This window comes from Mirounga angustirostris, unplaced genomic scaffold, assembly GCF_029215605.1.
Source record: "Mirounga angustirostris isolate CCGP_5_RB_7025 unplaced genomic scaffold, mMirAng1.0.hap1 SCAF_12, whole genome shotgun sequence".
Taxonomy (NCBI): Eukaryota; Metazoa; Chordata; class Mammalia; order Carnivora; family Phocidae; genus Mirounga; species Mirounga angustirostris.
In genome coordinates, this window is record NW_026991720.1 from 10,813,974 (window position 1) to 10,840,769 (window position 26,796).

Sequence of the window (26,796 nt, forward strand, 5' to 3'; positions counted from 1 at the left end):
TTTGTTTTGTTTCTCCCACTACTTTTTCTAGAATGGGCTCTGGAAGTTAGAGGTAGGTGTCTTCACTGCTGTTTGCCGTTTTTTGATTTGTCCTGTCCAAAACTCTAGCCATTCATCACTTGAGTACGTGAAATGTAGCTAATTCAAATTGAGACATGTTATTAGTGTAAAGTACATTGACAGTTTTGGAGACCAGGTTTGAAAAAATGTAAAATATCTCCTTATTGTTACCAGCTTTATTGAGATATAACTGATATATAACTTTGTATAAATTTAAGGCATACAACATGATTTGATACACAAATGTATTAATAGAGTTAATGAATACCTCTATCACCTCACATAATTACCTTTTGTTTTATTTTGACTTTTGGGTATGGTAAGAACATTTAAGATTTACTGTCTTAACACCTTTCAAGTATATAATACAATATTGGTAACTTTGGTCACCATGCTGTATTAGATCCCAGAACTTACTCATCTGATAACTGGGGGTTTTGTACCCTGTGACTAACATCTTTCTTTTTCCCACCACCAGCGTCTGGCAACCATCATTCTACTCTCTGTTTCTGCGAGTTTGGCTTTTTTTAGATTCCATATAAGAGATCATACGATATTTGTCTTTCTTTGTCTGATTTAGTTCATTTAGCATAATGCTTTCATGGTCCATCCATGTAGTTCTTACTGGTAGGATTTCCTTTTTTCTCGTGGCTGAATAATAGAACTAATTTACATTTCTCTGATGATTAATGATGTTTGGCATCTTTTCATGTACCTGATGGCCATTTGTACATCTTTAGAAAGTGGCTAGTAAGCTCCTCTGCCCATTTTTTAATCAGGTTGATGGGTTTTTGCTATTGAATTATATGAGTTCCTTTTATACATTTTGGATATTAATTTCTCATCAGATAGATGATTTGCAAATATTTTCTTCTATAACAAAAACTGCCTTTTCCTCTTGTTGATTGTTTATTTTGCTGTGTAGAAGCTTTTTAGTTTGGTGCAGTCTCACTTTTTAATTTTTGCTTTTGTTGCTTGTGCTTTTAGTGTCATCTCTAAAAAATGGTTGACAAGACCAATGTCAAGGGTCTTTTTCCCTATGTTTTCTTCTAGAGGTTTTATAGTTTCAAGTCTTATGTTTAAGTCTTCAATTTATTTTGAGTTAATTTTTGTGAGTGGTATAAGATAAGGGTCCAATTTTATTCTTCTGCATGTGATTGTCCAGTTTTCCTAACATCTCAGTATTTTTAATACAGATTACATCTTAAAATATATATTTAGATGTAATGCATTAAAATATATTTTAAAATTAATTTTACCTCTTTTTAAAAACTTTTAAAATGTAGTTCTTGAGCATTTAAAATTGCCCATATGTATCCCCTTATATTTACATTAGACAGTGCTGTTTTATTCCTTTCTTCTTTTGCCCTAAAAACTTTAGTTCTCAACCTCATGGCAACTCAATCACTCATTGCTGCAGTCCTCATCATGACAGTCTTGGTCATTTCCCCTCCTGTCTTGATCAAGTAAACTTCTAGGTCACCAAAGGTCACTAATACTTTTTTCAGCAGTACTGTCTTGACTCATGGTAAATTTTGTATACACTTGAATGAACCTTCCAATACACAGACCTCTTGTTTCCTTAAACTTATCCCCTCTGGTTATCTTATTTACTTTTTTAACTAAATTACTCAGTTCAGTGAACACACCTAGACCTTGTTGATAGCAAGTTTTATAAGCCCTCCATAACCTCTGTTTTATCTATTTGACTCACTTTTTTGTAGCCTGACTCCAGCAGTTCTTCAGCTCAACCAGTACTCTGATCCATTGACCGTGTTCTTTTACTCTCCTCCAATCCCTGTTTCATTTTTTCATTTATTCAAAAAAATACTTACTGGACACCTGTTATGTGCCACTTCTTGTGTGATGTAATGCTGGCTTACACCCCCTGGCGATTTTGGTGGCTTGAGCCATAGTTGTGATGAGGTTGTGGGTATTGAGAAGTGGAGAAATTCTGGACACATACTAACTTTTGGAAATACATAGATCATGTCCTTCCTCTGCTCATAACGGCTCCCCATTTAATGCCTGTAAAAGTCGGGGACTGTGGCTTAACGAGTCTCTATGAATTTAATACTTACAGTTTACTCTGATTTCTCCCACTAATTTCTCATTTAATTTTAGCAGCTAGCCTCCTGATACTCTTTGAAAATGCCTGGGGCCATGTCACTGCTTCAGGGCCTTAACATAGTCAGTCTGCTGTCTGAAGAACCTGCTCCAGGTATCCGCACACATGGCCACCTCTCTCATCTCTTCTGGGTCTTTGTGCTACTCTAGTATTTTTGCAATGTAGTCTGCCCTAGCGCCTATCTATCTATCTATCTATCTGTCTATCTATCTATTTATTTTTAAAATTTTACTATGTTAATCACCATACAGTACATCATTAGTTTTTGATGTAGTGTTCCATGATTCATTGTTTGTGTATAACACCCAGTGCTCGATGAAGTACGTGCCCTCCCTAATACCCATCACCTAGCTCCTATTTAAAGTGGAAGCATGTTCCCAACCTGTCATTTTTGGTCTCCCCTCTCCTGCTCTGTTACTCTCCCAATTTTAACACTTACCAGCATTTCACATCCTAACTAACAGACTTACTTGTATGTCTGTCAATTGTGTATTATCCTCCATTTGAACGTCAACACCATGAAGGCAGGGGTTTTTGTCTTCTTTACTGATATGTCATAAGTGTTTAGAATAGCACCTAACACATGGTAAACGATCCATAAATATTGCCAGAACTAACACATATGAAATAAGTTACTTTTTTCAAAAGCCACAGACTATTTGAACCTTTGTTAAGTAGGGAAGTACTCCTGTAGGAATGAGATGATGTTAACTCAGCCTAACAAATAGCTTCTTGCCTCTCCGGTTATTTATTCAGTTTTTCCTGAGTTTTTATATGCTTAGGGGAAGCTCAGTAAATACTTGTTGTCTGTTCTGTTGCGAACACTGCAGCTAGCATCTGGGATACATGGGCCTCTTCTAGAAGGAGAGATACTCAAGTATATCAACAGTTATAACAAAGTGCGACTGGGTATATTGTAAAGAATACTTATGTTACTTAAATTGGGAATTTTGTCTGATGCAGACACAGACATCTGAAATTAAAGGCCTTGTTATACATACAGGTCCTAGAAAGGAAGGCATGGTGTGCCATGCTGGGGGCTGCATGGGAGGAGTGCCCAGCAAGCAGGCTCAAACAGGTCGGGAGCTGGGAGATAGAGCGAGGCCCCATGGGAAGTGCTTTATTGGGAGTCAAGGTGGGTAGACAAGCAAAGGCTTGAGAGGATTTCATTGGTCTGTTGGAATGTCACTAGGTCACAGTCTGGAGGGCAAGAAGGGGAAACTTGTGGCAGGGACCAGCCTTATCACCCTGTGCACCTGTTCACCTGGGCCAGGGGCTCACGGACTGTCTGAAGATGTTGAAGCCTCAGGAAATACAAAGTTTTAAAAACTTACCACACACTGGGTGAAATTAGAAATAAATGCAAAAGGCTTTGGATCCACACAGAAGAGTCACCCTGGGCAGTCTGCAAATGGTCTGTTTCAGATTGAACACTGTCCTAGTGGCATTGTAGTCCTAAAGACATAACTGTAGCCTTGCAAAACCCATGTAAATGTGTAGGGGTGGTATCACTGTCTCGGCTCTCTCTGTGAACACCTGACGCCCTACTTACAGCCAGAGCCAGAGAACTGCAGAAACCTCTCAGGCTGACCCTCCCCTGCCCTGCCTGCAGCCCCCATTGATCCTCTAATGTTTTTAATCAGTCTTGCTAAATACTTCCTGTAGGGAGAATGAGTAGTGATGAGAAGTAATCTTGCGGCTTCTTTATTCTGAAAAATTCAGTCACTGATCTACAGATACCGCTTATTCATCATGATGCCCCAGTGCAGAAGAGGGGGTTAAATTTCAGCCTTAAAGGTTATGGGATCCCTCAAGGCTTAGAGTATAGTAATGAAAAATTGAGAACCTAAAAAGGGGTTCCGGAATCTGCATAGTGAATAAACTCTCACCAGCCTTGCTTCTGATGTGACTTTAGGATTATGTGCGTAAGAAGGTGCCATGTGGGGTGCCTGGGTGGCTCAGTTGGTTAAGCGACTGCCTTCAGCTCAGGTCATGATCCTGGAGTCCTGGGATCGAGTCCCGCATCGGGCTCCCTGCTCGGCAGGGAGTCTGCTTCTCCCTCTGACCCTCCTCCCTCTCATGCTCTCTGTCTCTCATTCTCTCTGTCTCAAATAAATAAATAAAATCTTTAAAAAAAAAAAAAAAAAAGGTGCCATGTGCTTTTTACTGGAGCCTTAGCAGTTTCGCTAGATTTCATATATAACTTCTTTGAATGTCTTTTTCTTCAGTTTAGAGCAGATTCTCTCTAGTCTTTCCGAGGTGGTATATAATTTCTGGGCCGATTCCCCACTGGTCTGGAGTGGCTTTACTAATAAATCCTAGCCATTTCCCTGACCTGATACCCCAAACAGAAGCAGTCTCCTCGGCAGGTCTAAGCCTAACTGCTTACAAGTTACCCTCTTCCTCAGAGGGTTAACAGATGTCCTTGTCTTTGCCTATGTATTCAGAGTAATACATGCTTCCCAGGGTGCGTGCTCTTCCTGGACCCCAAATCTAATGCTTTGGGTCCTTGAAAGATCTCCAAAACTAGTATCCTAAGACAGGCACACCACACAGGTTTGGCATGAAACATCTTATCCAAAGTAAAAATTCCTGTTCTCCCTACTTCTGATGAAGTCAGAAACAGAAAACTCATTTCAAATATCTTGGTTCTTCTGTGTAATTTACCTTTTGTGTTTTTATGGGACCCCATTCTGATTTACATATTCCCACAATATAGCAGTTAAGCTATTTCTTCCTTAGGCGGTGTGTCATTTCTTGCAGTGTCTTCACTTACTCTTCCATCAAACACTTGGCTGTCTTCGATGTGTTAGGCACTGTTCAGAGACCAGGGCTCTAACAATGGGACCAGAGAAACACAACCTTTGGCCTCATGGACTTCTTATGCTTACTGTTCCTCTAAGAGTGGGGTGCTTGGTTAACGTGGTATTCTTTTAAAATCATGGCATCTTTATGGACTGAATGTTATTTAAGGTTTTTTTTCATGAACTATTTTAAAAACCTAAACCACATGCTCCCTGTTTTTAAACAATATCTATTTTATTCCAGATGTAGTGATTATTATTGCAGTCCGTTTTTATTATTCGTAAGGTTTTCTTGTAATATTTTAATTAAGCTCTTCAAGCCTTCCTCTTCCACAATGACTATATCCGCTTTGACTGTGTTGATGCATTATGAGATTAGGATGAGTAGAAGAAGGTGCATAGGGTCAAGGGAGGAGGCAATGCGTCGTGTCCTGTTCCCAAGCCCATTGTCAGCTGCTTTTTGCAGGAGAAGGTTACTTTACTCCCTTTCACTTCCCCACAGCCCACCTTTACCCTTTGTCTTATATAGAAAGAAAGCAGTAAAGTAATTTTATATGTTAATATCCTGGAAATATATTTTCAACAACAGGGGAACATTTAAATAAATTATACTTTAGTTACAGGAAATGCTGTCTTGAAAGTGTTAAGTAGGAAAATAACATATCAAAGTATAGGTAATAATAACAAAAAATGTTAAAAATATATAACTATAATAATACCAAAAATAATACGGCAATAGAATAAGAGCTAATATTTTTTATTATTTGTTAAATTTTTATTTAAATTCCATTTTTGTTAACATATACTGTATTATTAGTTTCAGGGGTAGAATTTAGTGACTCATCAGTTGTATATAACACCCAGTACTCACCACATCAACTGCCCTCCTTAATACCCATCACCCAGTTACCCCATCCCCCTACCCATCTCCCCGCCAGCAATCCTCATCTGTTTTAAAGAAGGGAAAATAATATAAAGCTGTATTGGCATAAAAATATCTGGAACCCTCAGTTTGTTTCCTAGAGTTAGGAGCCTCTTATGGTTTGCCGCCTTCTGTTTTCATCTTATTTTTCTTTCACTTTCCCTGTGTTCGTCTGTTTTGTTTCTTAAGTTACACATATGAGTGAAATCATATGGTATCTTTTTCTGACTGACTTACTTCGCTTAGCATAATACCCTCTAGTTCCATCCACATCGTTGCCAATGGCAAGAGAATAATGGCTAATATTTTTTAAACAATCACTATGTCGTGAACATGTTCTAAATGCTTTACACTTAACTCCTCTACTTACCTCATTTAAACCCTGTAACAACCTTATCAATTGGCAAATACTATCCAATTTTTGCACGTAAACATAAAAATGAAGCCCTGAGAGTTTAGGCAACATTGCTAGGTTCAGTAAAAAGATACTTGAATTCTAGTGGGGCAACAACCTGTGTGTTATAAGAAGAGACTACGGGTATGCTATGGGGATGGACGGGAGAGGCACCAGGTGCGAAATCAGGGATGATTCCAAATGGAAGGAACACATAAACAGCTGTAAAGGAAGAGTTGACTAGTTTTCCAGGTTAACAGGCAGATGGGAAAAACATAAAATTTGTACTTGAAAGAGTTGGTCTCGAAATGTGACTGCTACTCACCAATTATGTGACTTTAAACAAGTAACTTCATTCCTTCATCTGAACAAGAGAAGTGATATCTACCATTTCTCTATGGCTTATCACATAAAATAGTATTGAAAGCTCTTTTTCATTGTTAGATGCTATTTAATTATTGAAAATACTTTAAGTATGTGACTTTCAGTTTTGTTTTGCCTTGCTTAGGTGGATGTAATTGTGACCTTGGGAGGTCTTGGTGGGCGTTTTGACCAGATTATGGCATCTGTGAGCACCCTGTTCCAAGCTACGTGCATCACTCCTGTGCCAGTTATAATAATCCAAGAGGAATCTCTCATCTACCTGCTTCAGCCAGTAAGTGAAGAATAAATATAATGTCAGCACTTTGCTTCCACAGAACTTTTAACATTTGAGTAGACTTGCAGAAAACATGAGCCTACTGTGTGTCTTCGAAGTTGACACATGAGTGAAATTGACCATGTTTACCTACTTGTGTTTACCCTGGTCTACTGCCTCAGAGCATGGAACAGCAAAAATGTACAGGAGACGCCTCAAAGTTTTCATTTTGCTTGTAACTTTTAATTAAATTGATTAAGAATTAAATTTAACACTTTTGCATTTTGAACAGCTGAATGTGAATGCCACTTGAGAAAAATCTCAACAGAGGAAACACAAAGCTTGGCAAATATTTCAAATGGAATTCTCATATATTTTCAGTGTTGTCATTATAATTGGAAACTGGATTTGATTTTGTTAAGCACTGAAAAGAAAATCTTTAGCTTTTACTCTTCATAAGTTGCCTGCTTATTAATTTCACTGCCTCGGAATAAATTCTAATGATTATATCATTCACTTCCCATGATGAATATCGAGGAAATTTTCTATCAACATAGTACTTAGAACAGAATTCTTATTAAATAAGTTTTATAAGGTTGATCAGTGAGTTCCTCTACAAAAATAATCATTTGGTAACATTTTTAAAAGATAGTGGACAATTGTTCTTTTTTGCCTCTCATTGTAATGTACTGCTTACAGCATTGCTTCTGCCCATCTGCTATCCACCATCTGTAGCATGTCATTACCTAAAAATTGTTGTTTGGTTAATATAGGTACAATGCATGCTCCCTGTTGTTCAGCCAGCTTTGCATTTTTTTTTTCCTGGCTCTTTGCATTGCCTAGCTTTGTTGTTTTCTGGAACACTTCCTATGAGATGTGAAAAGGGAGCTGAAGAATTCCGTTTTCAAACTCAATAATGTCCATTTATTTAGTCAACAACCATTATGGAGTGTCTGCTATTTATTCCACTGCTAGGCAGTTGAGGACTAAGAGAACTAGTTATGTGAGCTTTGCTCTCTAGCGAAGAAGTCATTTATAAAAACATAAACGTAAAGCACCGTTAAAAGATTGGTACATAAATGAGATGAAAGATATGATTTGGTCATAAGTATAGTAAGGAAAGTCCACTCAGAGGCACTCACATTTTATTCACTCAGTTAATTCAACAAATATTTATCGGTTACCTGCCATACACACCAGGCATTTACTTACCCAGGTATTTGGCAGCCAACTAAAGAGACAAAATCCCTGGTTTTCATTCTCTTGAGGCTACATTGGAGCAGGACCTTCAAGGGTGAGTGGATGTTGGCTGTGGGAGATGGGGAGGAAGCCACACAAGGTGGAAGGAGCCACTAAAGAAAGGTACTAGCGTAGGGCATGTCTTCGGATCTGCAGTTTGGAAAATGCCAGGAAGATAAGACTAGAAAACTACTTAGATCATGAAGAGCCTTGAATTCTGCACTGTGGAGTATGGATGTTTTTGCCGTAGGTAATGGGAAGTCATTAAAATATTTCACTTAGTGATATGACATGAGCAGCTATGCTTCTTAGATTTCTAATTATGTGTTTGTTAAATACCTGTTAATCTCCTAACAATTTCTGAAGCGTGAAACTTTCTACTATTATAAATCATTGAGCTTTATTATATAATATTGAGCTGATAGTGTGATTGCTAAAGTAGTCACCTGTAACTTGACTGTAGGTACATATTCTAGTTAATAGATTACTAGTTGAAGCTGTAGTACAATAATTTTTAAAAAGTAAAAAAGGGAAGGTTAACTGATAGAAAAAGCCATGTCTGAAAAAATGACTTTTGCCCTTAAGAATTGTTCAGTGTGTTTGGTGTTCTGTACTATCGTTGTAATGTGCATAATTGTGGACTTCCTAAGATGCCTTCAGCCAGGGATTCACTGGATTTCCTCCATCTACAGGTTGCTGTCTGTCGTCCGTTTGGAAAACTCAGCCATTAGTTTTTCAAATATTGTCTCAGTACCAATCTTCTCTCTTCCTTGGCGACTCCAATTAACTGTAATTAAGATTCTCGTTGTATCATGTGTATCTCAAAACTTCTCTTTCACATTTTGTATGCTTTAACCTCCCCGGGCTGCATTCTGAAGCTCATCACCTGTATTCTGTACCACTCTTCTGCTTTAGCCATGTCTATTTTGCTGCTAAAACCATCCACAGAGTTTTAAATTCCTGCCGTGATTCTTCTTTCTTATATGCTTGTCCTCTACTCACTTTTTCAAGACCCTTTCTTTAAAACATAATTGTCATACTTTATTGTCGAGAGTAATTCTAATACCTGTGGTCTTTATAAGTCCACTGTCTTGTATTCACTTTCACTTTTATATTTTGTAACCTTGATTCCTTCTGTGTGTTATGATTTTTGGCCATGACCTTATATTTCTGGGAACTTCACCTGTGAGAATTATTTGAAGTGTGAGTTAAAAGTGAGTCCATGGAGAATTTAGAGCAGACTCCTAGCCCAGTTATTTGTAGCCATTAACAACCTAGGACATCTATGGAGACTTTTTGACCATCTAGGTGTTGTGAATTCTAGCAGTTCTGCTAGGTTACAGGTGCTCAGGGGAGACTTGCCCCCTCTTCTCAGCTACAGAGTACCAGGGCTTGGTTGGGCAGTTTTCCTAGTGGTCCAGTGGAGTGTTATTTATATTCATTTACACTGAAAGTCTCTGCTTTATATGGTGCAGTCTCCTTTTACACTCCCAGCATTGGCAGGCCTTGGGCCTTGTCTCCTGATGACCTTCCATACTTGGATGCCTTGGAAATCAAAGCTCAAGTTCATCTGCTTTGGTAAACACCAAATATTTCAAAGGTGAAAGTTAGATTTGGTTTTCTTTTTCAGTCAGACCTTAGTTTTTGGCTTCTGAGTATCCTTAAAAAAACAAAAACAGATGTTTGATGCCTTTAAAAAGATTTCTTTAACTTTTTTCTAGCACTTTTTATTGTTTTAAGTTGGTCAGGGTACTAATTTGTCACACTGCCTCTGTAAGTCTGGTCTTACTCTGCCTATGTTACAGGAGTAATTAACCCCCAATCTCAGAGGCTTATCTGAGATTAGGTTTTTGAGGTTTTTTTCTCATCAGTGGAATATCTGGTCTGGTTTGGGCGGCATCCTCCATTTTATATCTAAGCCAACTGGAAGAAATTGTGGAATCTGGGGAAAAGATAGCCAGAAAGTGGCACTGCATGTTTTTAAAGGCCAGGCCTGGCTGTGTCCTCTATCACCTTTGGTGGGAACACAGTGACATTCCCCAGCGCACTGCAAGGCAGTCTAGGAAAAGAAGGCTGTGGCCTTGAAGCAGGGAGAGGAACCACTGTGTGAGCACAGAACACTGTCTCTCTCAAACTGCCAGAAACTGAAGTTTGGAAAGAAAGTCTGGAATCATGACCCTACATAATTTCTAGGAGCATACTTTTTTTCCCATTTATAAAGTATGTTAAACTTAGTTGTTAAAACAGAATCCTCAGTTCTCCCAACATAGTTGTCATATCGTGTCATAGGCTACATGCTCCAAAACAATGCCTTCTGGATTCTTTGGTATTGTGATTTTGTCTCATTGAAATAACTAGGAAATTACCTATCCTAAGAAAGTAATGATTACATAGTGTGGGGCAGAAACCTGCACAGTCACACCCTCTGTCATGTAGAGGGGTGACAGTATTTAGCATAGACCTCTACCTGCGGGGTTAACAGTGATGGCTTTGCTTCTCTTTGGCACTTGTTCTAGAGAAATCTTCCCAGAGTGTGCTCTTCCTCTCTCTCTCTCGTCAAATAAATAAAATCTCCCCAGAAACACATACTAGGTCCCTGCTTTTCAGTTGCTTTTAGTAAGAGAACACTAAGACAATTATTGGTATAAATGCAAAAGTCAAAATGAGTATGTTTGAGGGTTTAGGATATGAACCAATCTTATATAGTGTGCCATATTTTTAACAGTTTTAATTATGCACTTATGAAATGTGATTAACACCAAAACTTAATCAAAAGCTATACTAAAATTAGTTCATAGAACCATTCTACATTCTAAAATTAGACTCAGATCATTGAGCTGAACTGACTTTGTCATGTGTGTTTTGATGTTATCCATGTACGAGAGCATACATCTCTATTAGGCAGTGTGCATGTTTTGGGAGGATACTCGGTGTCTATAGTTGCTGTTCATTGTTTATAGGACTGATCATAATCACAATCAAAATGGACAGAAAAAACCTCATAACTTTAAATTGAAACCATTTTCACATATTGTGGAACTAGGGCCCAAGAAAATCAATCTGGTATGCTTCAGTGCCAAATAAAGAATGGTTTGAAACTTTTTAAATGTATTTTTAATTGAAAGTCAACAAATAGCTGTTCTCAGAAAGGAAGATAATTTTGGAACTTTTACAAGAAGGGTCTAATTTGAGCTTCATAACAGTACTGTGAGGAAAGCAGGACAGGTGCGTCGGTCACACAGCGAAGTGTTTTGACCTAACACTTTCCACTACACTACATTTCCTCTTTCTTAGGGCTAGTGGATTAACGTGCAAATAGCGAACTCTTAGAACAAGTTACAGTTCATAGGCTGGTGATTATCCATAAACAATGTTTAACTGAGGGGCCAGTTGGTGTGTGTGTGTGTAATTATTCTTCACAACATTTTCAAATAAGATGAATTTGGGGTACACTTTAAAGGTATATCCCACCTCGTTGCTCCCCTAAACTAAACAAAAATGACTCGAATTTCCCTCAAGTATAACAAAATCTACATACATCAAGAATTTTTATCATTGAAGAAGATTGAGTGAGATTACCTTTGAGCTTTGCTAAAAATACTTCAAAAGTGGTGAAACTCAATGTAAATGCTAATTATTATGAGTATTATTTTTGAGAACAGTGTTTTCTAGAATTGGTTCTGTAATTATAGATTGTCTGAAATTGAAGATAATAGCAGGAGGATGAGACATGTTATGGGAACTGTTGGTTTGACTGATGAAATGTTTTGGTGCTGTGCTTTGCTAAGAGAACTCATCTGTGTCTATTAAGTGGCAGTGATAGCCCTAGACCAGGGGACTAAAGTGTGCTTTTTTTAAATCTTTATAAAAAAGCCACCCAAACCCCAAATTATCTTAGCATTTCTGCGATAGTCTACATGTGAGACTCTCTTGAGACTGTTAGATAAATAAGTCAGCGTCCTTCATTCATGAGCGGAGAGTCCTTTCGGTCACTGCGGGCTGACCCACATGTCCAGAGACCGTTCCCTTAAGGTTATAGAGGTTGTTCCAGACCGAAATCTTTCATCTGCATTCTCTCTTCATTCCCCTTTCTGTGACTTATTTTGGTTATTACAAATTGAATTTTTTTTAATTTTTTTATTGTTATGTTAATCCCCATACATTACATCACAAATTGAATTTTAAGACAAGGAGACAATGGTATAGTTCCAGATCTATATAAATATGGAAAAATGTTTGGAATTTTTTAGCTGGTTTATTTTTGAATATATAATGTCTTTTATAGTGTTTTGGCATATTTCACTTGTTATGGGTCAAAATATCATTTTGACTGAAAGCCTCAGTAGGTAGCATTTACTTTAAAAATGACAGATGGTACATACCTTCAAATGGAAAATTAAAAATAGAATGCATAATAGCTCCTCCCTTAAAAGTAAGCATTTCTCTTTTACTTTCCAAAATGTCTTCTTAATAAGACTTTATGACCTTTTATGAACAGGAGATTTTATGAAACCAGTGAGAGACATTTTCGACATGAAACACTACTGATATCAATTATTAGTTAGGCTGTATTCCTTATGAAGACATTTAGATGCTCCCAGCCATGTTTATCATGCCAGCCATGCAGAGTGTGGATGGTTCCAGATTTCTCATACGTACTTTCTCATTTTCTGCTCCTGTGCTTCTCAGGAGTACAGAAACATTAGCTTCTGTACACTGAGCATAAATTATCTTTTATCTGCAAGTTTTATGGCAGTTGGTAATACAAGTTAATAGGATTTATGACCAAGAAATGAGATGTCCAAGAGTTAATAAGGCGTGCCTTTTACATTATCCTAAACCTTGTTCAGTGATTCCTAGTCAGGATTCCAGTATCTGATGCAGGGGAATGGTGTTACAGAGCAGAGTTCCATCACTTTTTATCTCACCTGAGCTAACTTCTAAATATGTTGTAAATATTTCTTCCTCATGATCTTAGTCATGTTCACTACTACTTGTTTTTTCACTCACTAGAACAATTATTTGCTGTTTAAATTTCTCACATTTTATAAATTAGACATTTGCAATGCTGGTAATGAATATGATAGGAAAATGTTAAGAGTCTGATAGAAGCTGGATATCCATGATGTAAATTTGGCATGCATGATGGTTTCTGCTGCGAACTGAGGGTATGGGTCTGTCTACCCACATGTCCAGGACCATCTGAGGGTATGGGTCTGTCTACCCACATGTCCAGGACCATCTCATCAGTGACAGCACCAGGGAAGTGATTCTCAGAATATCAACTATATAGTGGGGGCGCCTGGGTGACTCATTCTAGTGTCCAGCTCTTGATCTTAGCTCAGGTCTTGATCTCAGGGTCATGCGTTCAAGCCCCACCATGGGCTCCAGGCTGGGTATCAGGCCTACTTAAAAATAAAACTGTATAGTAGCATAGAACCGTTAAATATTAGTGTAAATGGTATAAAACCTTAAAGATCATTTTGTGGATAGGCAATTGTAGGGACTTAAAGGTAAAGTGATTTGCCCAAGGTCATACAGAGTGTTTCTTTGAAAGAAAATGGATGCTAAACATGAGGTGGATCTCAGGCAGCAGTCGTCTGCAAAGAACCACCAGGCATCTCCTCTCTAAGGATGGGCTGTCACATTGAGCTCTCGCTTTCCTCTTCCATAACTCCAAGTGCTAACCCATTCCTTCCTCTGCCCTACTACCCATCTAAGCTTGCTTTTCTGGGAAAGTTCTGCCACTCAGTGTCTGACCTAAACATTCTACCTTCAAATTGTGTCCTCTGCATTACTCACTCTCTTTGGCTTTATCTGCTCTGCTCTGCCAGGGCAGCAGCTTCTCCATGTGGAATACAGACACACATCTTCCCAAAGCATCCTCCTCTGTCCCCTCACTTCAAACCTTGCCCAGCTTTCTAGGGAAAATGTTTCTGTGCTCGTTCTCTCCTTCTCTTCTTTCCTCTTCTGTGTGCTTTTCCCCTTCCTCCTCTACAGGGAGTTTTAAAATTATAAACCAAAGCCTATCCTGTTTAGAACATTGTGTTAGTCTTAGTATGTTATTATGAAAACATGACATTTTAATGAGCAATAAGACAACAAAATTCTAAAGCTATACAATTCTCATTTTTCTAAGTGCCCTCTAATGTCCTCTTTAGATTGCCAAAGAAATATTTCCTTTATGGTTTTATTCATGTTTAATTAAACTAATGTAACTAAGAAGTTAACCACACATTCTTAAAGAGTTTATTTTATAGGTATTGTGTTCTGTTTTGTTGATTTACAGCATAGAATATTTCATCAACAAACATTCTTCAAACACCTGTTATGTAGTAGATACTGTGGCAGGCAGTGAGAATGTGGAAATAAAGCAAATGGCTTCTGTTCTACTGCTCATAGTTCAGTGAAAAGCCAGAAGAATAAATTGCAAAATTCAGAAATCTGTTAGAAGAATATAGTGAGTGCAGGGGGCTTAGGTGGCTCAGTTGGTTAAGCTTCTGGCTCTTGATCTCAGCTCAGGTCTCTATCTCAGGATCAAAAGTTCAAGCCCTGGGTTGGGCTCCATGCTGGGTGTGGAGCCTCCTTCAAAACAAAACACTGAGTGCTGTGAGGATGGCATGGAAAAAGCATCTAATCCAGATTGGTGACAGGGTTGGTGGTGATCATGGAGATAGTTTCTCAGGGGAGATAACATCTAATGGGGAGTTAGGCAAAGAGAGATGAATAAAGACATTTAATGTGGAAGGAGTATCATGTGCAAGGCAACCTGAGACAACTTGGCACAATTGCTAGATTCTTGGGAGCCGTAGGAGATGCAGCTAGAGGTAAGAAAGGTAGAGGGACTTGTTTGCGTTCTCAGGTAGATGGTCTTTATATTGATGGCAGAGCTCAGGTATTAAGCATTTTTATCAAGAGAATGGCATTAGATTACCGTTTAGAGAGTTTAGTGTGTAGCAATGTTGGATAAATTGGTTAGGGAAGAGATGGAAGCCATTCAACTCTTAGAAATCCAAAAAAGAAATGATGAATAAGTCAGCTTCACTTTGCTGATTGAGTTCCTTGGGATGTGTGCTCGAAAGTCTTCTTTGGAGGAATACGGGGGGCAGGGAGTCAATGTAATGACTAGGATTTTGGATTAAGCAGTTGGTTGCTGTCTTTCTTTAAAATAGAGAATATGAGAAGAACAGGTGAAGATAGGAAGTTGGTCAGCTGACTCTGGGACACAAAGAGATTGATCTGTCTTTGAAACTATGTAGAAGTGCTTAAATATAGATATATAGATATCTGTAGAATAATTTCTCCTTTTAGGCAGTTCTTCTGTGTGTGTGTGTGTATGATTCTACTCAACTTATACACACACACACAGCTTGACCTGGTGATATACCTTGAGAATCATGAACATATACATGGTAATTAAAAACTTGGAGTGGAGTCTTACACATTGAAAGAGGGTATGGAGTGAAAAGATCAATGGCAGAACCCTAGAGAATAGAATACCTTAACAGAAAAGAAATAGGAGAACTACAAGAGTGGTATCACTGAGACCAAGGTAGTTTCGAATTTCAAGAGGTAAGGGAGTGATCAGCTAAGGTGCTGAGAATATAAAAGATAGACTAAGTTTGGCAGCTCAAAAGGAACTTGATCAGGTACAGTTTTCATGGCAAAATATGGGTAGAAACCAGATTACTTTCAGTTGATTATTAAATAGGAAGGGACGTAGAAATCCATTGCTCTTGCTAACCCTTTCTCACTGTTCATTCACTTTAATTGAATTTGGGGGACTGACCTGGGAAGTAATGACGACTTACAAAATTATTTTGGTGAGGCCGTTTTCCAAGCTAAACAAAACCAGAACATGAATGTTAGGGATTATACCTTTCTTTCGAGGCATGAGCAGAAGTGCAGCTACCATGCTATGCGTTTGTAAGATGGCTTGCACAGTGATGGACGCTGACTGTGTCACCAGATGCTGGTGAAGTGCTTTTCAACCTATTTCAAGTCTGTCTTCTCTTCCTGGCCTGCCCCCAGTTCCATAATCCTGGTGGGCCCTTCCCCTCCTCCTCTACATGGGCACCTTGGTCTGGGGCTAAGTGTGAAGCTTTGAGTTTGACCTTTAAATCTCCCTCTTGCTGGCCTATCATCTTCTGTGTTATACAACCTAAGAAACTGGTCCATCAGTTGTTTCCCAAACTGACCACAGCCACTGCTTTTCTGTACCACAAATAATTTTGAAGTCACTCTCTTAAAGCCCTACTCAAATTTTCTGACTTCTACACAGAATTTCCAAGTAAGCCTTTCTGAACTTCCCCCATCTGGATCATTTTCATCACTTTTTAAAATCTTTTTTCTCACATGGACCCCAAGCAGTCTATCCATAAGAAAGAATTTACTAAGTTATAACTTTTCTCATTTTCTAAACCTTAAAAAAATTACAGTTACATATTTATGATCAAAGATGAAATAATGATCACACTTAGTTCATCTGATTCTAGCCAAATCCAAATAAATAGGAAGTTTTAGACGATTTAAATATACTGTTGCCATTAACAAGTGTTCATGATTGCTTCCTCTTATACAGTACAGGGTGGCTGGGCGTCCCAGGCTGTGACTTAGTCTGCTTATTTCTCTACTGTCATGCGCTTTCTTCCTACTTCACTGAAAGCTCATTTGAAGGAGTGATGGCTGCTTTAGGTGGCTGCCAGTGTGTTTCTATCCTTGAGGACGATGGTGGCAGGCCTGGTAGGTTTTAAGGCAACCTGGGTACAATGAAGTCTCAGAGGGAAAGGCGTGCAATAACAGCCCGACACCCACCACTCACAGCTTACAAGTTTTTTAACCTTATAGGAGTCTTTCACTAAAGAGGGCTTATAGAAAGATGACCCATCAGCAAAAACCTATGGTGATCCTTCAGTGATTCCAAAGGAACAAGGGAGGAAATACCAAATTCAGTCTCTATGGAAACTGTTTAAAAACTTACTTGAACATTGGCCTTTCATTTTCAACCATGAGTGACAGAGAATCCATTTTGGAGACTGGATGCAATCCATAAGCCTGCTGTGTGCAGGCAAAACAATAGAAAAGACAGCATCAGCATTTGTGTGGGCTCTGTCATCCTAATTCATCATAATCCAATTGTAGGTAACGTAATGGAATATTGGATGCTAGGTGTCAGAGTTTCCTTTAGTTCCCCTTCCACAGTCCTCTGTGGCAAGGACACAAGCACACTGTGTCATGTAGACTTAGTTCAATTGAGCGTTGCTTCAGCATCTCTCTTTGATTGAAAACAAAAGGTTGCCAATGCGGTATCAATGAACTGTGAAGTGATCTGAGTGTCACCAGCAGGGCAATGAAATGAGCCTCTGGGAAGAAGATTGGCACAAGTGAAAGTTTCTGTATAAAGGGCTTCTTACGGCTCCAGCTGGGTGGTATTACTTCTTATCCAATTAAGATTTTTTCCCCCCTGAATTTGGGAGCATTTTGATCTTGTTTGTTCCCAAAATGATCAAAACTGAAAGTGAAGAAAAAGTGGAAAACGTATCAAAATAAAGTTCAGCTAGAAGGGCTGGGATTTGAGGGTACTTATTTAAACTGTGCATTCACCCTCCTGGATGTTATAAAGCTCTTCCAAGGAATGGTGTAAGGTGCCTTGCCCTCCTACAGACACACACACTCACACACACACACATACACACACACTGTATGTAACATACATGTGCATGCATACACACACACCAAGAATTTCAGCACTTCTAAGCCAATCTTACTGAGAGGAAGGAAAATAAGTGTACTCTCTGGTCAACTGGGGAGGATTTCTTTTCTTTTTCTCCTTTTTCTTTTTTTTTGAAAACCACTATCCTACATAGTTGTCTTTTAAAAGGTCCACTTAATCCTTCATAACTTTGTCATGATCAGAATTATATTTGACTCACATGCATATGGAATAGTTTAACAGTGAAATTTATAAAAATGCATCAAAGTTAGGAACCAAGTTAGCAAAGCAGAGTATAACCTAGGATGAGCTACAGACTGAGACAGAGGGTTAAACTTACTTTGACAGAGAATAGCATTAAAGATGCCCCAATCCCATATTGTCTTCTGAAGCAGACTATGTGATCTCAAGTAGATAAGATAGTCTCAGTGTCAAAGACATACTGTCTGTTAATATACCTCTGGAATCTCTTGAAAGCCATGTAGGAATTATAAAATAACCTCTGTACCTGAAAGGTTGGAATATTATATTTTAATAGTATTTGTAGAGCTACGCAGCTTTTAACATGTATGAAATCCTGCAGCATCATCTCACTTGACTCTCCAGCAGTCCTCTTAAGCAGAGCACTCCTGTTCGTTGTTTCTCTTTCTCAGATGAGGAAACTCTGCACAGAACAATGTTGTAAGAGTATGGTACATCCATGGAGAGTCTAGGAATTCTCTGAATCCTACTCTTGTGCCATTTGCTTTATAGCCTTCTGTTGGAATTCATGCCTCCTCCCTGAATTTCAGTGGATCCATATGGAGGACTCCAAAAGAATGAAGGAAAGGTAACCAGTTGCAAGCAGTATCTATGCATGAAGAGTGGCTCATTCAGGAGTAGGCATTGAAATCATCTGCACAGCCTTATTTTTTTCCTTAGTCAACTTTTTTATTATGGAAAGAATCATATTTACAGGGAATTTGAAAGACTAGCATGATGAACAACATATTCCAACCATTTGTAATTTTTTAAACACTTTATCGCGTGTTTTATATATAAACCTTTTTTTTTCTTTTGGTAACCATTTGAAAGTAAGTTGCAGATATCACATCACTTTGTTCTAAATACTTCAAGGTGGAGGATGATATTTAGAAACCAAGATCCAGGTAATAGATGTGCTTATTGGTACTGTGTGGCATTGCTTTTAGACTTTCTCAGTAAACAGAACTAAAAACAGCAAAAAGGTATGTGTGTGTGTGTGTATGTATAAATCATGGATCCACATTGATATTTTGAATTCAGTTTTAATATGTAGTTTTTAAACTTTTATATTTTTATTTCTTTAACCACCCCCCCCACACACACACACAAAATCCTGGCTTGAAATGCTATACTTGTATTATACTATAGTATATAGTAGTCAGTTTCATATTTATAATACCCACATTACTACTAACAGTAAAGCTACTGAGTGAAATTTAAGATGTCTTTGTAGGTCTGTCTTTAAATTATATCCCAGCCAGAGTATTGTATCTAAAATTTCTCACTCTAAATACTAAAATTTGTTCTTTCTGTGGTTATGCTGCCTATTTAATATACTGCTAGGCTCATTTGTTGCAGTTGATTTGAAGTTATAAGACCTTATTTTTTTAATCATTTAAAATATTTTACAAATAATTATATAGCCTAAAGGCAAAGCTTGATTAAAGATACCCTCGGGAGAGGTCTTGCTTTTATTCCTATCTCCCTCACCACCACCACCACCCTCCTTCAGAATTTTTCAGATTCTTGCAAAAAAAAAAAAGCCAAAACAAATATGTACACATTTTCTCATCCCCCCCTTTTTAAAAAAAAATATATTTATTTGACAGAGACACAGCAAGAGAGGGAACACAAGCGGGGGGAGTGGGAGAGGGAGAAGCAGGCTTCTTGCGGAGCAGGGAGCCCAATGTGGGGCTCAATCCCAGGACCCTGGGACCAAGACCTGAGCCGAAGGCAGACACCTAATGACTGAGCCACCCAGGCGCCCCTCATTTCCCCCTTTTTATATGAAATTTAGCATACTATATATACGTCTCTACCTCCTTTTTTTCACATATTTTGAAAACCACTCTATTCAGCAGTAGAGATCATCCTTATTTCTTTATTATGACTAAATGTCATAATAAGGACATTTCTAAATGTACTGTCATTTATCCATGTGTAGTTTTTGAAAGAACATACTGGAAATTCAGACTAGGTAGTTCATTGAGTTGAAGCTGTGTATATTTTGAGAATATTCCTCAGGTGGTTCCATGCACATTCCCATTTGAGACCTCTTTTGCTCTCAGAACACCTTATGAAGTGGAGACAATATGATCCAGTTTTAAAGATGAACAAACTGGGTCTTATAAAGATGAATTGGCTTTCAGGGGTTATTCCACTCCTCAACAGTAAAGCCACATTCCAAATCCGTGTCAGACTGATGCTTTAGCTTTCTCCACTCCATGATTCTGTTTGCACTTACATGATTCGTGTGCTTGGTATGATGCCATTCAGTGTAGAAAAAGCAATTTAAAAAGATAAACTCATTGGGGCGCCTGTATGGCTCAGTCGGTTAAGCATCCATTTCTTGATTTTGGCTCAGGTCATGATCTCAGGGTCATGAGATCAAGCCCTGCATTGAACTCCACACTAGATGTGGAGCCTGCTTAAGATTCTCATTCTCCCTCTGTACCCACCCCCAACTGTGCTCTCTCTCTCTCAAGAAAAAAAAAAAAAAAAAGATAAACTCATTAAACATAGCCTATAAATACCACATAATTTTTTATAACAGAGAATTAGGCTTCCCTGCCATCCTTTGTAGAGTGTATGTGTTTTTAAATAGAAATGAATGGGCACAATCACAGTTTTCTTACCAAAGAAGAAGAATGTTTTATTATAGCTGAGGTAGTAATGGTAATGAATCAGAGTCTTTTCTTTTTGGAAAAAGTCATGTTGATAGAGGAACCTCAAAATTGATTAATTACATACATGTTGGCCTTTCCAACTGTCTGATGATAGGAAGCCAATTTCACTCCTAACCAGAAGCCCTCAAGGTAAAAGGCACAGAGTATAGAACATTGGTCTTATTTTTATCAGGGAAGGTTAATGTACAAAAATGCTGCTCAGGGGACAGTGGAGAAGGATTTATTTTCTCCTGGGTGAAGCTAGGCTATTAAGAAGTGGGCACTCCTTGAAATTTTGATAATAGTAATTGAAAAGCTATGAGTAAACTTTAATATTTTTTTCTGAGCGTATTTCACACTATAAAATATTTCCCAGAGCAGAGTAAGCCTTGTAAAAAATAGAAGGACTTGGACAGGTTTTTCATATATTCATTCAACCAACATACTATTAAAGACTTATTTGTATCAGGTATTTACAAATTGCTAGACCAAAGACGAGTAAGTTCCTCTCAAAGAGCTAATAGTATCATCATTAAATAGATCATGATTTCATAATAAAATAAGCTTCATAGTACAAATATATACAGAATATCATGGAAGCCTACAGAAGCAGCACGTAATATGCCACAGATAGGTTGTACATACAGCTAGTAAGCCACAGAGATGAGATATGTGAAGGCATTCTGCATGCATATGTACTGCTCTGTGCTCTTATTAATTGCTACATTGCTCTGTCCCCGAGAAAAACAAATTAGGGCTGTTTTCAGTGACAGAAACATAGACTGATAGGCCATAGCTATAACTCTGTATGCAGACCTCGTTCTGTTCATTGAACTTACCTCTTAGATGCAAAGATTCCTGCCCTTGTAAGCACCAATTCATTGCAGCCCCTTTCATAACATGATTTTAAATTGTGTTAAATATGGCAAGTTTTTAGCAGCAACACTTAATACTGCATACCGTCCAGTAGGCTGCCATAAAGAATTTCATTTCTAAAACCAAATAGTGCATAATTCTTTAAATTCATCTTATCTTTAACACATACTTCATTTAAAACAATTTTATGAACCAAATTCTAACTTACTACTTAGCATAAAAATGTTGATGTGCAACATATAAAAAATTAATGCTACAAATCTTATCCTCTCTTCCTTTTATCTACAATACTTTTTATATGAAAGATTGCGTTTATGTCTAAAATAGAAGTTTACTACAGCAAGGCTCTTTCGGAGAGGAGTTATTCTCAAAGAAAGGAAACATTCAGAATCATTACAAAGGGAACTGGAAGGAGACTATATATCATAGTTAATTATAGAATTGATATTTAATGAGCAAATGTATGAAGAAGCCATGTGGTATTTATTATCCTCTGCTTTGTTAGGTCTGAAAATTTTAAATTACTGTGGGAGTTGTCTAGGGCTTCTGGCTCTGCATGGAAGGCTCGAGTCCTGACTGGCGCTTACTAACCGTGGCTCCTCGAGACTCTGAGTCTCAGTTTTTCCATGTGCAACTGGAATGGTAATGTGTGTGCTTTTCATGAAAATTGAAATGTTTAAGGCCATGTATATGAAAGCTTGTTTTGTTTTGTTTTTGTTTGATTTCTTTCCTTAGGGTTCAAGTGGAAAGGGCTGAATTAATCATAAATTATTGGCACAGTGTCATCATTGGTCATTTTGTTTCACTATTTGATTAGGATTTGTTGATTCAAATCCCATCCCCTCTAGGATTCCCTTTTCATCGCATAAAAAACCATCCTAGTATAAGTTATCTTTTTGTTTATATGTCCTTGCAAATTGTGTATTGTTTTTATGGCCACTAAAAAATATTTTTGTGTGTATCTCTAAAAGAAAGGGATTCCTAAAAACCATAAGTGCAGTCCCATTTTGCACCCCAGAAAAGTTAAAAATACTTAATGTGATGAAATCAAGTGTTTACCTCCATTTCCTCCATTGTTTTAAGATGTTTTATGGTGGGTTGTGTGATCAGGGACCCAAACAAGGCCTGTCTGTTGCAGTAGGTTGGTGTTTGTTTTATTTTTTTTTTTTAAGATTTTATTTATTTGACAGAGAGAGACATAGTGAGAGAGGGAACACAAGCAGGGGGAGCGGGAGAGGGAGAAGCAGGCTCCCCGCAGAGCAAGGAGCCCAGTGTGGGGCTCGATCCCAGGACCCCGGGATCATAACCTGAGCTGAAGGCAGCCCCTTAGCCTACTGAGCCACCCAGGTTGGTGTTTTTGTTGTTCTTTTAAACAGTAGGTCCCCTTGCCTGACTGTGCCTCCACTTCTCTTTTTCTTCTCATTCCTCTTTTTATTCCGCTCCTTCCTCAACCTTTTCCTTGAAGAAACTCTGTCACTTGTTCTATGGAATTTTCAGTCTGGGCTCATTGCGTGGCATGGTATCATTACTTTCAATTTTCCTTTGAATTTTTGTAATTTTTAGGTAATTCTAGAGCTGTGATCAGACATTAAAAAATTGGAAGATTCCTGAAATGGGTGATACTACATCACAACATTTGGTTGCTCTTTATTGTGATGTCATAGCATTGGTGACCGTCGTGCGCCTCCATGACCTTATTAGCATTTGCCAAATGCTAGTACTAACCTCTTCTGCCGCTGTTACTTCATTGATTGCCTGAAATACCTCTCGAAAGAAAAGCTTCCCTCAGACCAGCTAATGGGTTATCCTGTGGAATAATCTGTAAATTCTTTTTCCCTTAATTTACTATTTTTCAAAATAATGAATTGATTCCCTAACATTCTTTTTTTTTTTTTTAATTGCTTTACTCAATACAGCAAAGAGGGAGCAAAACCTCACAAACCCTCTACACAGTTTCATAAGACACATTGTAGAGAAAAAAGGGACTTAGAAGGATCAACAGTACCCTAGGGTCTCGGTGGTGTGTTCCTGGGGGAGGTGGACCACTAATTCCTGTGGAGGGGGTTTCCTTCTTGGAGGGGGCGTGCCTGTTGGTGTCCCTCAAGCAGGGGGAAGCCCACCTCATGGGCGCATGGGTGGTCTCATACCACGTGGGGAGCCTGGAGGTGGTGGTGTTCTGCCCACGGGAGGGTCCCCCGTCCGGGGGGTGCTCAGTTGGGGCTCCAGCCTGCTGGCAGGAACAGCAGCTGCAGCAGTCCCTACAGTGCCTCTTCCCTGCAGGGTCCTTCATTTCATGTGGCGTTGCCCTCCCCCCCCCCCCCCCCCCCCCGCTGCGGCCCCCCGGACAGGGCCTGCTAGTCCCGTAGGAGCCCGGGGAGTTGGAACACCAGTTGGCACTCCTCTGCCAGCTGCCCTGCCAAGCCCAGGGCCTCCTGCAGCTGCAGCAAGCGGTGCCTGAGCAGTGCCAGCACCTTCGGGGGGTGCTCCTTCCGCAGTCATGGAAACCATGCTTTCCCCAGGGAGCAGCACCAGACCCGAATCCCACTTCTCTTCACTCTGTGGCTGCTTCAGTCTTTGGCTCGGTCTTCCTGAACTCCTCACACCCCCAAAGGCTCAAGTTCGTGTTCTAGTTAAAAGCCTTCCAGGCGCCGGTGAAGATTTGGCCGCCTCGCAGGGCACATCTCCTTCTGGGGTCACTGCGCTGCAGCACCCGCTGCCCTTTCCCACAGTCGCGGTTGCTGTCGCACCACATCCAGTGTCTGCAGTAGTTTCAGGACCCTTAAGAGCGAAGGGAAGGCTCCAGATAAAGGTTTGGTGCAGGCTCTCCTACAAACGATGCGGGCTTGGGGCAGAAGCTTCCACCAGTAGATGGAGCTCAGTTTGCACTTGGCAGTCAACGACCTGGATGTTCCAGTCCTGCTTTCACCACCGCTTGGTGTCTCCGCTAAGAATGCCTGTCCCGGTTCCAGCTGGAAATCCGCCACAGGTACTTGCTGCCGCTGACGCCGCCTTGGCTACAGCTGACACTCTTGCTGGCTTAGCGAGGCTGTGATTCCACCTTGACCCGGGCTTCCACCTCCCATGTGGGCTGTTCAGTGGCCCGTCTCAGGTGTCAGCGGCCCCTGGCCCACTCAGAACAGAACATCAGGCGTCTCTGGCAGTCACCCCACTCTGCCCGTTCCGTACATTCTTCAACACCAATCAGCTAGTTTTCGTTGAGGATTTAAGCATATTTGATAGGTATAATCAGTCCATTTTCATTATTATCCTTATTGCTCCTCAAAGTGTCCTATCTTTGGCCAGGGGGAGCATATTCAATTTGGCTCCCGAATGAATCCTTTTGACACAAACCCACTAGTCTTTGATAACTTTCTTGCTTTCTATTTCTATAGTATGTTCCCGGCTCATCTTGCCCATTTCCCGGCTGAGTTTTGGAATTTCTCCAAAGGGTCCTTTTAATAAGAAATAATAGTTAGAGACCATAATCTGGGCATTAAAGGGAATGCTTGTAGCTACTAAGTTGATTCACTTGAGAAAGCTAAGACTTTTTTTTTTTTTTCAATTAACATGAGTTCATAATTCTACTTCCCTTTCAGACTCGATACTACAGGGTAGTACTCTTTTGATGAACAGAGTTTTAAAATTTTGATGAAGTCCACTTTATCCATCCTTTATGTTACGGATCCTGCTTTTGGTGCTTTATCTAAGAAATCTTATCTAGCCTAAGGTTACAAGAGTTTCCTTTTATGTTTTCTCTTAGAAGTTTTATAGTTTTAGGTTTTACATTAGAACTGTGATCCACTTTGATTTATTTTTTGTATACCATGTGAGGTATGGATCGACATTCCTCCATTTGCATATGGATGTCCAGTTGTTCCAGCACCATTTGTCATAAAGATATTCTGTCCCCGCTGGATTGCCTTTGCAGCTTTGTAAAAAATCAGTTATCAGTGTATATGTGGATCTGTTTCTAGCCTCTCTGATATACTCCACTGGCTATAGTTTGTCTATAAGTCAGGACTATAGTGATGGGATGCAGTGCAATGAATAGTTTTTCTCATATGTCTTTTTGTATTTTTGCCAGTGTATCTTTTGGATAGATCCCTAGAATTGTGACCACTGTCTCAGAGCATCTGGATGAAGCCTGTTTCAAGTCCTCCACCAGAAGGGTTGTACAATGCAGTTATAAGAGGACCCATTTCCTCTCAGCCTTATCTATCTAATAGGTGGGGCATAATATTCCAGAATAGTTGAAATTTGCATTTCTCTTGTTATCTTTATTTTCTTATTTCTGATTTTATTTGGGGGGTGTGTGTGCATTATACATAATTGTATATTTTTAGTAATAGGCTTACTTCTAAGAATAGTTTTAGACTGGGGGCCTGGATGGCTCAGTCAGTTAAGCGTCTGCTTTGGCTCAGGTCATGATTCCAAGGTCCTGGGATGGAGCCCAGTGTTGTCGGGCTCCTCACTAGTGGAGAGTCTGTTTCTCTCACTCTCTCCCTCTGCCCCTCCTCCCCACTCATGCATGTGCTCTCTCTCTCTCTCTCTCAAATAAATAAATAAAATCTTTAACAAAAAAAGAATAGTTTTAGACTTACAGATTAGATTGAGCAGATAGTACAAAGAGTTCCCGTGTATGTCCCCTTGTCCCCCATACGTAGTTCTTCATATTATTACTAATTTATTGCATGGTGGATTTGTTATACTTAATACCGATTTATTTTTATTAACTAAAATCCATGGTTTGTTCATAGGTCCTTACCTTTTAACTTAATGTCCTTTTTCTATTCAAGGATCACATTGAGAATCCCATGTTATATTTAGATATTATGTCTCCTTAAGTTTCTCTTAATTTTGACATTTTTTCAGATTTTCCTCGTTTTTGTTGACCTTGACTGTTTTGAGGAGTACTGTCAGACATATATTGTAGGATGGCTGTCTGTTAGAATTTGTCGATGTTTTTCTCATGCTCAAACTGGGTCCGTGTGTTTTAGAGAGGAAGACATGCAGTTAAAGTACCATTTTTATCACATTATATCAAAGATACGTACAATCAACATGATTTATGACTGTTTTTGTTAACCTTGGTCACCTGGCTAAAAGTAATGTCCG

General features: G+C 39.0%; 1 protein-coding gene and 2 pseudogenes across 12 annotated transcripts in view; 1 reads left to right on the top strand and 2 right to left on the bottom strand.

Annotated features, from left to right (window-relative positions):
* The window catches only part of TPK1 (thiamin pyrophosphokinase 1), a 346,106-nt gene that overhangs the window by 189,940 nt on the left and 129,370 nt on the right, over positions 1-26,796 (top strand). For all 12 annotated transcript variants that reach the window (XM_045864113.3, XM_045864115.3, XM_064575817.1 and 9 more), the window contains one exon: positions 6,817-6,963. In XM_045864113.3, coding sequence (XP_045720069.1) covers positions 6,817-6,963 — 147 coding nt within the window. The remainder of the gene's footprint in view (positions 1-6,816; positions 6,964-26,796) is intronic.
* Positions 23,627-24,433, bottom strand: LOC135362202 (small nuclear ribonucleoprotein-associated protein N-like; annotated as a pseudogene).
* On the bottom strand, positions 24,452-24,826 carry LOC135362203 (SNRPN upstream reading frame protein-like; annotated as a pseudogene).